The following is a 12,500-nucleotide window of genomic DNA, read 5'->3' on the forward strand; positions in this document are numbered from 1 at the left end:
GCCGTCAATAGGACCAGCTAGATGTCCCTGTTAGAGCGTGGGGCGACACTGGGTCGAGCTGGAGGGTCCTCCCAGAGAAAGGTTACGGTTCTTATGGCCACGGCGGCCAGCATGACGCCTTCCCAGCAGGCCCCAGGGCGCGCTGCGCTTGCTCCACGGGGTTCCAGCGGTTTATTTCTGGTACCACAGTGATTTTAGGATCATTCTTATTATCATGATTCATACTAATATCGTCTGCCCTATTATAATTATTTTCATTATTATCATCGTTGTCATTATTATTGTTCAGCCCAGAGCACAGGAAAAATAATTATGCTATTCCATAAAACAAATAGAATTAAATTGTTTTTAAGGGCGCGAAGCTCATGCAGAGCGAATGTCGGGGGGCTGTGCTGCTCACACGCTCCACTCTGGGATTACGTCTATCTGGGACACAAATTCAAACATTATTTCACGCGTGTGCTGACACGGTCGCCTGCTTTGGGCTCTATAGTCAATTATCGTCAGGATTATCTCCCCTTTTATTAATATAAATGGAGACGGTTTCAGATTCCGTTCATCGATCAATTAAACTCCACTTAACTCAACACCACCCGTCTTTTATTTTGGGGGCGACACTAGGCAGGTCGTGGACTACTACAGCCCCGTCCCTCTGGAGGACCTGTGCCCCACCTCCACCACCACCAACACCTCCACCTCTCCAGCCGAGGACGAATGGGAGGCCGGAGGTTGGGTGGAGGGGAGAAGTCGGTGGAGGGGAGAGGTGGGTGGAGGGGAGAGGGGGAGGTGGGTGGAGGGGAGAGGGGGAGGTGGGTGGAGGGGAGAGGGGGAGGTGGGTGGAGGAGAGAGGGGGATGGAGGGGAGAGGGGGAGGTGGGTGGAGGGGAGAGGGGGAGGTGGGTGGAGGAGAGGTGGGTGGAGAGGTTTCTGTGTTGCAACCGAAACACACCCACCGTTGCTCTGCCTCAGTGCAGGCTGATTGCTGTTTCAAGTACACACACACACACACACACACACACACACACACACACACATGCACAGACAGGTGCACGCATATAAGCACACACACTCACACGCACACACACACACACAGACACACACACACACACACCTTGCCCTTGATTTCACAAGAGGTTTACACGGGAATCCAGTTTCTAGTGTGCTGTTGCTTTGTTAATGAAGGCCCACTAAGTCTCCCTCCAGCCCTCCCTCCCTCCCTGCATTGTCCTGGTTTTCGACTGCTTAATCAGTTGTGTGTGTCTGAGAGGGTGGGGGTTGTAGAGTTGGGGGGTGTAGGGGCGCTGGGGGAAATGTGTGTGTATGTCCACTGTGTCAGTGAAACCGGACCCTTACTTTCTTAACCTGGTTCGTCGTACTCTGTTTCACAACACTGGCAGGATCGTGCGCACGCACGCACGAAGGCACGCACAAACACGCTTACACACAAGCCCACATACACATACACTCAGCCACCGCCCCCTTCAGCATGGGTAATATGTACTTCCTGTGTGTAAGTCATCAGTCGGGTAAAAAAGAGCCAGAGTGGAGCTAGTTCCAGGGTTCAGCGCGGTGCATGTGTGTGTGTGTGTGTGTGTGTGTGTGTGTGTGTGTGTGTGTGTGTGTGTGTGTGTGTGTGCCTGTGTGTGAGCAAGAGCTAAATCATTCATGAGGGGGCGAATGAGCGACCCGCGGGCGATCCAGCGTGTCTGTGTTTTACAAGAGCTGTGTCATGATATGCTGGTCCCAGGTAGAGCGGGTCAAAGGTTAAGCCAGCCAGGGCTGCTGTAATCTGCCGGCGTAAAAGATGCAGCGTGTGTGTTTGTCTAACGCCCACGTCATGCTGAGTGTGTGTGTGTGTGTGTGTGTGTGTGTGTGTGTGTGTGTGTGTGTCTGTGCACATAAGAGATGCGGTCGGAAATTACATTTCATTTCACAAAATGTTACATTAAATTTTAAATGTACATTTAAATGTATGTTGTGTATGAATTAAATATGAATGTCGACTGGTATATGTATGTCCACTGGTATAGTGCTTGATTTGAAAAAAATAATAATGAAGGCCACACCTAACGAAAACATAAATAAATCTACATTTAAAACACATTTGGGGAAACAACCATCGGATCAAAATAAAACCAATCTCTGATATTAAACTGAAAATGGCATTCACATTTCCTTCAAAATGGTCAGTATGCTTAATCTACAGGATCAAACTAGTTTCTTCGAGGCAAACATGATGATTAATTGATGCACATTACTGAGGCTTTATCCCAACCAAAGAAACCCCCATGTTTGATCAGCGTGGCAATCTTAAGTATTGTGCTTTGTTACTCTATTGGTTTTTTGTTGGTCCATTGGTTGAACTAATAATATAATTTTGATGGTTGAATGGCCCAAGGAGGGGTGCTTGTAGAGTGTGTCTTTGTCTATTTAAGGGCTTAGAATTGCTTTTTGGAATATAGCTGTTTGAAGCCATTGGAAGAAAGCAACTGTGATGGAGGCCCACATTAATGTTAGCGAGGCGCTATACGCAGTGGCATCGCCACGGGTCCCTGGCTGCTGTTGGTGATTCCTGTACAGCTGAAGCACCCCGGAGCCTGTGTGCGCCGCAGCGACGCTAAGATCTAGCTTCCAGTGTTCGGGCCAGTGCTAAGAATAAACAGAAGGGTGAAATGTCCACACACACATTCACACCCGTGCATAAACACATACATGCACAAACACAAACGCACACGCATGCACTCAAATACATATGCACAGACACACACATGGACAGACACATACACAGACACATACACAGACACACACTCTTAAACTATGTCTCCCCGACTCCCCAGCTCTCTCCAGTCTTTTATTTATATTCCTCCTTGCTGGTTTTCCGCCTTGCCGTCTCCCTCTCCCCCCCTCCCTGATCTCTCCTTCTCCCTGGTCCGTCTCCTCCCTGCCCAAACATGGTGGTGTCCAGGGCCATGTCACAGACAGTCGCCCAGGCTCCATGACACATCACTCGGGGCTGCAGCCCGGCAGTCTGCCCGTCCGAGTACTGGCCAGTCTGTCTGTCTCTACCCTGCCTCTCTCTTCCTCTCTTTATATCCGTGCGCCCTTCTGCCTCTCCGACTGTCTGACTGCCTGTTCGCTCGAGCTCTCTGCGATTCTCTTTTCCCCTTTCCGTGCGTCTGTCCGACCGCCAGCCTGTCTGCCTGGCTGTCTGTCTGTCTTTCTGCCTCCCTCGGACCCGCCATGAATATTCTAAAATAGCCCAGAGAAGAAGAGGGAGACAGAGAGTACCAATTGTGGGCAGTGTGATTGACATGCTCTGCTTGAGTACACAATTAAGAGTGTGTGTGTGTGGTTGTGTGTGTTGGATGGGTGGGTTCGGCCTGCCCTTGTTTCCAGCTGTGCCCTGTCAATCATGGATGACCTGACACTGGGAGAACATGGGAGGGCAAGGTGACAGAGAGAGAGTGCGAGAGAGAGAGAGAGAGAGAGAGAGAGAGAGAGAGAGAGAGAGAGAGAGAGAGACGTTGAGCGAACATTGAATACATTGTAGAAGAAAGAGTTCATATTTTTGTGCTTGTGGGTTTAAAAACGAAAGAACGTAGGATAAATGGTCACCGAAAGAGAAACATAGAATTCATGCAAGCATCTGTTTTGTGTCTGTGAAAATGCTTTGCACATGTGTGCCGTGTGTGTGTGTGTGTGTCTATGAGTGTAAGCGTGTACACTTGTGAGCGTGTGTGTGCGTCTGTGTGTGTGACAGACACGACACCACTGGAGCACCACAGCTTGAATGCAGCCCCCCTAAACAAGTGACAAAAAGATAACCATGTTTCGCTTCACCTCCTCAAACCCCCATTTCTCTCTTTCTCTCTCCTTCTCTCGCGGTGTCTGTCCTACTCAACCCGAGCCATGTCTGTCATGTGTTCCCCCACTTCCATCTCTCTCTCTCTCTCTCTCTCTCTCTCTCTCTCTCTCTCTCTCTCTCTCTCTCTCTCTCTCTCTCTCTCTCTCTCTCTCTCTCTCTCTCTCTCTCTCTCTCTCTCTCTCTCTCTCTCTCCCTCCCTCCCTCCCTCTCTTTCCCTCACCCCTCTGTGTCTTTCCACATGGCTGGCCCTCTTGTCCCGTGTCCCAGCGGACGGTAGTGGAGCGGGAGCTTGGCAGCCTGTCAGAGTGTGTGTGTGTGTGGGGAGCGGGGGGGGGGGGGGATGCCCGGGGAGCGAGACCCAACATGCACTGACTGGAACAGAGGTGGCACTTCTCTGGCTCCTCGCCTCGCCGTGGGACTGCAAGAACAGGCATGCCGGGGAGGGGGGGGTTGGGGTCGGGCCGGAGCACAACCTAGCGGCTCCTATAATAGGGCAGAGCCCGGGGTGGGCCGGTTGCCTGGTTGCTGACGCTAACAATGACAATGCTAATGCTGAGCCGCGGCTAATGTGTGCTAACGGCAGCCCTTATAAACCCCCTAGCGCTTCGCGGCGCTATCAGCCGCTCGGAAGCTAAACAGTGGTGAATGATAGCACGCGCTCTGCACTCACTCACTCATCAATCCCTCAATTTATCAATCCCCAAATCAATGATCGGCTGACTGTAAAAGTGGAAATGAGATGTTATTATTTGATACTCATTTCCCAGTCCATTACATTTTGAAAGGGCCCTGAGGCCCACTGAGGAGTGTTTTAGTGATAGGAAACCAAAGCCCCTCTCGGCTCTTTGGTGTGCCTTCAAACCCCGCGCCACATCACACGACAGACGCATCCCAAAACAACGCCGTGGCACACCGCCGACCCACGCCCTTCCCTTCCCACGGAGAGAACGGGAGAAGAGAGAAGAGAGGGGAAGAAGAAGATAAAGAAGAAGAAAAGAGGGGAAAAAAATGACGGCCGCTTCAGATCTGACATCAAACGCCAGATAGAGAGAGGGGGGGGGGAGTAGAAAACATTACATCTCTGCCGTGACAGCTTGCTCGCTGGTAAAGCATGGCAGAGTGACTCTCAATCTCTCTCTCATTCCCTCTCTGTTGTTTGGTCTCGCTCACCTCTCTCTCTCTCTCTCCTTCTCTCTCTCTCCTTCTCTCTCTCTCTCTCTCTCTCTCTCTCTCTCTCTCTCTCTCTCTCTCTCTCTCTCTCTCTCTCTCTCTCTCTCTCTCTCTCTCTCTCTCTCTCTCCCTCTCTCTCCCTCTCCTGCTCCCCAAACGCCCATCAAACCTCGCTGGCGATTAGGATCTCTGTGAGCCGTGCGAGTGCAACAGGATGTGAAGGCACACGCCGCGCCCCAGGGGCCGAGCGGTGGGATTAAAGCGGCCCCGGCGTGGTTCAAATAGAGATCGGCCCCCACTACCACTCGGGGGCCCCTGGCTTTCCTTCACCGCTGCACCCGCAAAAACACACAGCGACAAATTGCGCCACTTTGCTCTCCTTTTGGAACAAGTCGGTGTGTGTGTGTGTGTGAGTGATTGGGTGGGTGTGCGTGATTGTGTTTGCGTGTGCGTTGGTGTGTGCTTGTGTGTGTTTGAGTGGGCGAGAGTATGCGTGTGCATGCGTGCGCACGGGGTGTGTGCGCGCCTGCGCGGGGGGGGGGGCTTTCACGGTTGATAGTTCCAAGGCTGCGTATAAAGCGGTGAAGAGAAAGTGAGAGGAATAGACACGGAGAGAGAGACAGAGAACACATAGAGAGAGCTTAAAGTGAAAGCTGAGGAGGCGCCGTGACCCGGCGTGCGGCGGGCGGGGGAGACCGGCGGTGTGGGGGGGGGGGCGGGGGAACAACAGGGACGAGGCGGCGGGGGGTACGAGGGGATATTAGGAGCCACGCGGAGAGCCCATCTTCAGATCCCGTTTGACACGCGCTCGCTCCTGTCAGGAGTTCAAACGGAGCGCGGAGCGCGATGCTCTGCGGCGACGCCCCCGTCTCCGCGAGACTCAAACCGTACAGTCGGCACGGACCCGGCGACGGCGGCGGAACACACGAGCGTGTCACTGCCCACGGCGGGGCGTCGCCGCGCGAGAGCGTTTTCAGGGGAGGGGTTTGGGTTCATGGATTATATAATGTTGTATCTGATTGCATTGTTTTGGTTTTGGATGTGCCACATAGGATAGGATGGGATGGTCTTTATTGACCCCAAGGGGCAATTTGGTTTGCAAACAGTAGTCAACAGTCAATACACATTAAATAAATAAATAAAAGACAAAAAAAAACATGAATATATATAACATACTGTAGATGTCATCCTGATCAAATTGCAATGAGATATAAAGCACTTAGAGTTCATCGATCCTGGTTAAAGTGTGTGTGTGCAATAGCATCTAGGCCAAAAGCTTAAAAGCTTAAAAAAAAGCTTAAAAACAAAACAGCTAAAGGAACAAATTATCTCCGATATCTATTTGATGTGGCCCTCCAAGGGAAGGTACCTACTTCCTGATTGCAGGACATGTCATCAATAGGTAAGGCGTCTGGATCACTGGGATCAAGAAGTCATCCAAAACTGCTCAAAGAAGGCCATGTGCCCATGGAGCAGGCCTTGAGCCATACAATGCATTGCAGAGCCTCTAGATATGTATGCAGTGCATGCATGTGATTGCATATGTGTGTGTGTGTGTGTGTGTGTGTGTGTGTGTGTGTGTGTGTGTGTGTGTGTGTGTGTGTGTGTGTGTGTGTGTGTGTGTGTGTGTGTGTGTGCTTGTGTGCGTGAGTGCGTGTGTGCTTATCCGAGCATCAGAGACCTGCGCGCCTCGGTGTGCGTGCGTCTTCCAGCATACCAGACTAATTGAACACGCCCTGTTCCCCGTGGCGGCGTCAAAGCAGCGCTGCGACGTGTGAATATGGACATAAGCTCTGAGATGACAGCTCTTATGGAGGTCTGCCCTGGGAGAAGAAACCGAAGGGGTGGGCGCCCGGGCTGTGATTCCAGGCGTTTGATTGTCAAGACAAACTGATTGGCAGTGCTCTGGGCCAGCCCATGAGACACAGCGAGGGAGAATGCGTCGTTGTTTCAACAGGAAAGGGGGAAAGAAAAAGGCAGCAGAGGAAACAAGAGACTGAGACTGTGTTTCAGCACGGAAGCCATTTTGTGGTGGTTCTCTCCAGCGTCTCTCCGTTTCTTTCGGCATTATTCTTACGAGGGGGATGCAGCCATGCTGTGTGCTGTATTCTGAGTCGGGGTGGGGATGCGTGGTCCTGTGTGGGAAGAGCTGTCAATCACTCACCGGCAGACTGGAGGGGCGGTCCTGGGGGACACCGTCTTCATGGTTGGCCTTCCCAGAGTTCCCCGGGGCAGGGCCCCTGCTGCTGTAACTCTCCTGTTGAGTCTCCTGAGAGAGAGAGAGAGAGAGAGAGAGAGAGAGAGAGAGAGAGAGAGAGAGAGAGAGAGAGAGAGAGAGAGAGAGGGAGAGAGAGAGAGAGAGAGAGAGAGAGAGAGAGAGAGAGAGAGAGAGAGAGAGAGAGAGAGAGAGAGAGAGAGAGAGAGAGAGAGCCAGAGGGAGAGAGAAACAGAGAGGGAGTGGGAGAGAAAGAAACAGGGAGAGAGAGAGAGAGAAGGGGGAGGCCATGTGAGTCAGAGCAGCAGGCAAATAAAAGTATAAACACATCAGTGAGCAAACAAACAACTCATTAAATGGAGACAATCAAAAACGACATTTTTGTAAGTACCTCCCAATCCAGACAAACAAAATACTTTAAAAGAGTTGAAGTTTATTCACCTGCAGAGATGGGGGCAACCACATATCAGTGGGTATTCTCCACCTAGGGTTGTATCCTGAATGGCCTTGCCTCGACAGTAACCTCCTGATTTCTGGACATTAAATGTGCGATTGCTTCTGACACAAGGCAACAAGGTATGTGTGTATGTGGGATTCTATCTTTTTTCATTCTTTTATCGGAGGCCAAGCGAAAACCTTTGTGCTTTAACAAGCCTATGAACAAAGAAAGCAGGTAAACAAGGTAAATAGAGCCCTAAGAAGATGGCTATAAACAACACACAAAGGATACTCACTTGACACAAGTACACCATAAAATGTGTGGGGAAGAAAAAGTCAACAACATAGAAAGCTCAGGCACTCACACACATGCATGTATGCGTGCCGTGTACACATGGACAAATACACACACACACACACACGAGGGCGCAAATTAATTTACACAGAATTTACACAGCCACTTATACTCTAAACAGACACTTGTGCGTGCACACACAAACACACACACACACACACACACACACACACACACACACACACACACACACACACACACACACACACACACACACACACACACACACACACACACACACACAGGCTCACGCTATTGTTCAACCTCAGTCATTTTCCTCCCTCCATAATCACAAGCCTATCTAGTGTAAACCAATTTTCTCTCCATTGTCAGAGGTGTTGCCCTCTCTCTCTCTCTCTCTCTCTCTCTCTCTCTCTCTCTCTCTCTCTCTCTCTCTCTCTCTCTCTCTCTCTCTCTCTCTCTCTCTCTCTCTCTCTCTCTCTCTCTCTCTCTCTCTCTCACCCTCTCTCTCTCTCTCTCTCTCTTCTCTATTCCACACAGAGGTCTTCTCTCTATCATGTTACACGTCTGCAGCACAATAGTGACTTGTTAAGTAGCTCTGAATGAAAAGGATTAGCGATAACCAATATCAGCTTGGCAGAGGAGAGATCCCACACACACACACACACACACACGCGAGCGCACAACAAACACACACGCATGCACGAAACCTAACGCACATAGGCATAAGATACATGCATATAGCACGAATATAGATATGCAAGCCAAGAATTTATATATATATATATATATATATATATATATATGTATATATATATAGATGTATTTCTCTCTCCATTTTTCTCTCTCTCTATATATATATATATATATATATATATATATATATATGTGTATAGAAATATAGAAAGACATATAAAGATTCATAGACATACATATATGTGTATATATATATGTATATATATATATATATATATATATATATATATATATATATATATATATATATATAAAGAAATGCCTGATTGTTTATCTGCCTTCTGAATTCAGTGAGCTTGGAGGCTGTGTTAAAGGTTTACACTGGACTTTGTCAAAGGAACAAAACAATGTTAACACTTGTTACGCTGTCGAGCGGGTAGCTCGTCTTTGCTTTCTTGTTGTGGACAATTATAATAGAGGAACAGTGAGCGTTTTTTCTTTTTCCTTTTGGTTTTGTTTTCATGTAAATAAAAGATGTCCATTTTCACCATTCAACACAACACTTATTATCTCTAGTTTGCGGCAAACTGTATATTCAAGTGACAACGCTTCATTTCCTGGCTCCCTATTGCTGGGTCAGGTATTGTTCACACTGAAAGCGAACCGAACGAACAGAAGAACTTTGTCGGTTTGCTCCACACAAGAGTATGCTTGCTGTCACAAAAACCCAAAGAAAACCGTTCCTAAGAGGAAAAAACTCCTCAGTCCGATTAAAAGGGCGAAAGAGCTCAGGTTTGAAAGCACCTTGAATTTCATGCAGATTGTTGACCTGCAACTATAGCCCATGCAGTATAATTATTTTAATCAGTGCAATGAAAACAAGGATCTGCATTTAGAACTTACCTAAGAAACTTGTTAATAATATATTCTGGTACATACTTATATATGTCTATACTTCCATACACTGGCATGTTCTACACAAGCAAGCCAAATTTGAGTTTGTATGGCTATTTGAGAATTCAGACACACACACACACACATACACACACACACACACACACACACACACACACACACACACACACACACACACACACACACACACACACACACACACACACACACACACACACACACACACACACACGTGTCAGTGTCTTGAGACAACTTCAAAATGTTTTGATAAAATAGTTTCATATTCTTAGATAACAATCTTGTCAAGTCACGTTCACATTCATAGGAAACACAAGACGAGACAGTGAGGCCCCATTTCTGTTTCCTATAGTCACCCTGACTTCCAGAGCCTGGCCTTGAGGTCTAAACACAATACTTGAGGACTCCTGATGCACTGGGGGACATTTGACAACATCCATACTATCTGTAGACACGCTGATGTGGCGCCACAGCTGCCCTCTTCAGCACACAGCGAGTGCTCGACTCTCCCTGTGTGTTTATCAATGGGAGGATGGCCCCATGCCCAAGACACCAGGCTTTTATTACACATTCAAAACAGAGACACTCACTCACTCAGACATGTTGCAGTGGTTGAATACAGGTTGGGGTAACAGAGAGAGTGTGTGTGTGTGTGTGTGTGTGTGTGTGTGTGTGTGTGTGTGTGTGTGTGTGTGTGTGTGTGTGTGTGTGTGTGTGTGTGTGTGTGTGTGTGTGTGTGTGTGTGTGTGTGTGACTTGCGATGTAGGCATCTGGAACGTTTACTAATTTGTAATACAAACTGGCACCGTGCGCACCCCGCACACACACACACAAAGCTAAAAAAACGCCAAACCACACAAACTTAAGCCCTCTTGCACATGGACGTGCACACATACACTTGAGCCACTCAAACAGGAAATACACATGCCAACACACAACTACACAAACAGTGAATATGGGGCAACAGCAGAGTGGCTGCAGACATAGCTCAAATATTTGCCCAGGCATATGAGCTTGTGTGTGTGTGTGTGTGTGTGTGTGTGTGTGTGTGTGTGTGTGTGTGTGTGTGTGTGTGTGTGTGTGTGTGTGTGTGTGTGTGTGTGTGTGTGTTTACATTCCTTGTGGTGTGTGTGTGTGTCTGCATTTGTTGTGGTGTGTGTGTGTGTGTGTGTGTGTGTGTGTGTGTGTGTGTGTGTGTGTGTGTGTGTGTGTGTCTGTGTGTGTGTGTGTGTGTGTGTGTGTGTGTGTGTGTGTGTGTGTGTGTGTGTGTGTGTGTGGGGGGGGGGGATGGGGGGGGTGTTTGTACTCAAGGGGATTTCCTTTTTAAATGGTTCAAAGTGAGGCTAGCTGTGTACTACTGTTTACCCAACCACACTATTACATCATTGGACCAATGGACAGACAGACACCCCCCCCCCACACACACACACACACCCCCCCACACCCCCCCCCCCCCCCCCACACACACACACACACACACACACACACACACACACACACACACACACACACACACACACACACACACACACATACGTAACACAAGAGGAAAAAAAATAAAATTGACGGAAGAGATGGGGAGAGGCAGTGTGTAAAAGGAAAACAGACATCAGAAAGAAAGAGAGGGAGGGAGAAGGAGAGAGAGACCAGTGAACATCAGAAGCAAACAGAGGAATGCGGCCGGACGCGTGTCTTTTCATTTCCATTTCACTTCTTTTTTTTTCATCCTAAACCCATTGTTTCAAAATCCCATTTCCCAGCTAATTTAGTCGCAGCTGAAATATACTGCACTGCATACCTTAAAGCCTGAGGCAACAACTAATCCAGCCTTTACACACGCACACACACAGACCACCACGCACACACACACACGCACACACACACCCATACACAAACGCACACACACCGACAAACACATTCGCAAGCACGCACGCACGCACACAAACGCACACACACGCGAGCGCACACACACACTTAGGCAGACACACACACAGACAGACACACACATAATGAAACGCACACACACACTCGCTCATTGCTCATCTTTGCTTTTCAAAAGAACTCGTCTCCGTGTAGTGGTATGCGGGGGAGGAAGGGGGGGGGCTGTATTGACGGCGGCTGTTTGAAGTACATTAGGGAACGCAGGGAATCAGACCGAGTTAGACACTATTAGACAGCGGTATGAAAAGCCGGTGTTATATTAGACGTGATTGAGTGAGCGGCTGGCGAATGTGTTGCGATGTACAGACACCGAGATGGGGAAGGCACTTAGGCCGACGGAGATCAATAACCCCATCCTCGTGCACCGTGCACATCCACGGGAACGCCGCTGTGCACAGCCACCGGGACCCAGCGGGAAACAAAATGATGACAGCCTTGCTCCAGGGCACTCCGGCAGACTCGGAGCACGCCTGACACGAGCGGTTCGGGGGCATGCCGCGGTGAAATAAGGGGCAGACCTTATTGTGATGAGGGTCCTCGCGGAGGTTGAATGCACTTCCAGAATACATCAACACAATGATTACTGCTTTTGGCAAATAATTAACCCAATGTATAAATACCAATAAATATATATACAAATAAATATATTTAAATGTGTTTGTATCTATTGCCATGCTGTTGCGTTTCTTCATCGCTATCTCTGTTCTCCTTTTAATCCATCCATCATTATTTTTGTACTTTACCGTTTTCCTGTTTCCCCCCCCCCCTTTTCTCCTCCATCGCCTTCTTTGTCTGAATATCCCGGCCCCATCTTATTACCCAATATCCATCTTTATTTTCATCACCACCTAAGAGATCTCCACCCAGAGCAAAATCACATGACTAAAACGTTCCGTCTCCCATCCATCCATCTCTCTCTTCCTCTCC

At 48.7% G+C, this 12,500-nt stretch overlaps 1 protein-coding gene across 1 annotated transcript in view; it reads right to left on the bottom strand.

The window, feature by feature from the left end:
- LOC115544035 (AT-rich interactive domain-containing protein 1B-like) overlaps positions 1–12,500 on the bottom strand; it is a 175,473-nt gene that overhangs the window by 109,889 nt on the left and 53,084 nt on the right. Inside the window, 1 exon segment of the mRNA XM_030356787.1 lies at positions 7,199–7,303. Within this exon segment, the coding sequence (XP_030212647.1) occupies positions 7,199–7,303 (105 nt within the window).

The sequence above is a fragment of the Gadus morhua genome, chromosome 5 (genome assembly GCF_902167405.1).
Source record: "Gadus morhua chromosome 5, gadMor3.0, whole genome shotgun sequence".
NCBI lineage: Eukaryota > Metazoa > Chordata > Actinopteri > Gadiformes > Gadidae > Gadus > Gadus morhua.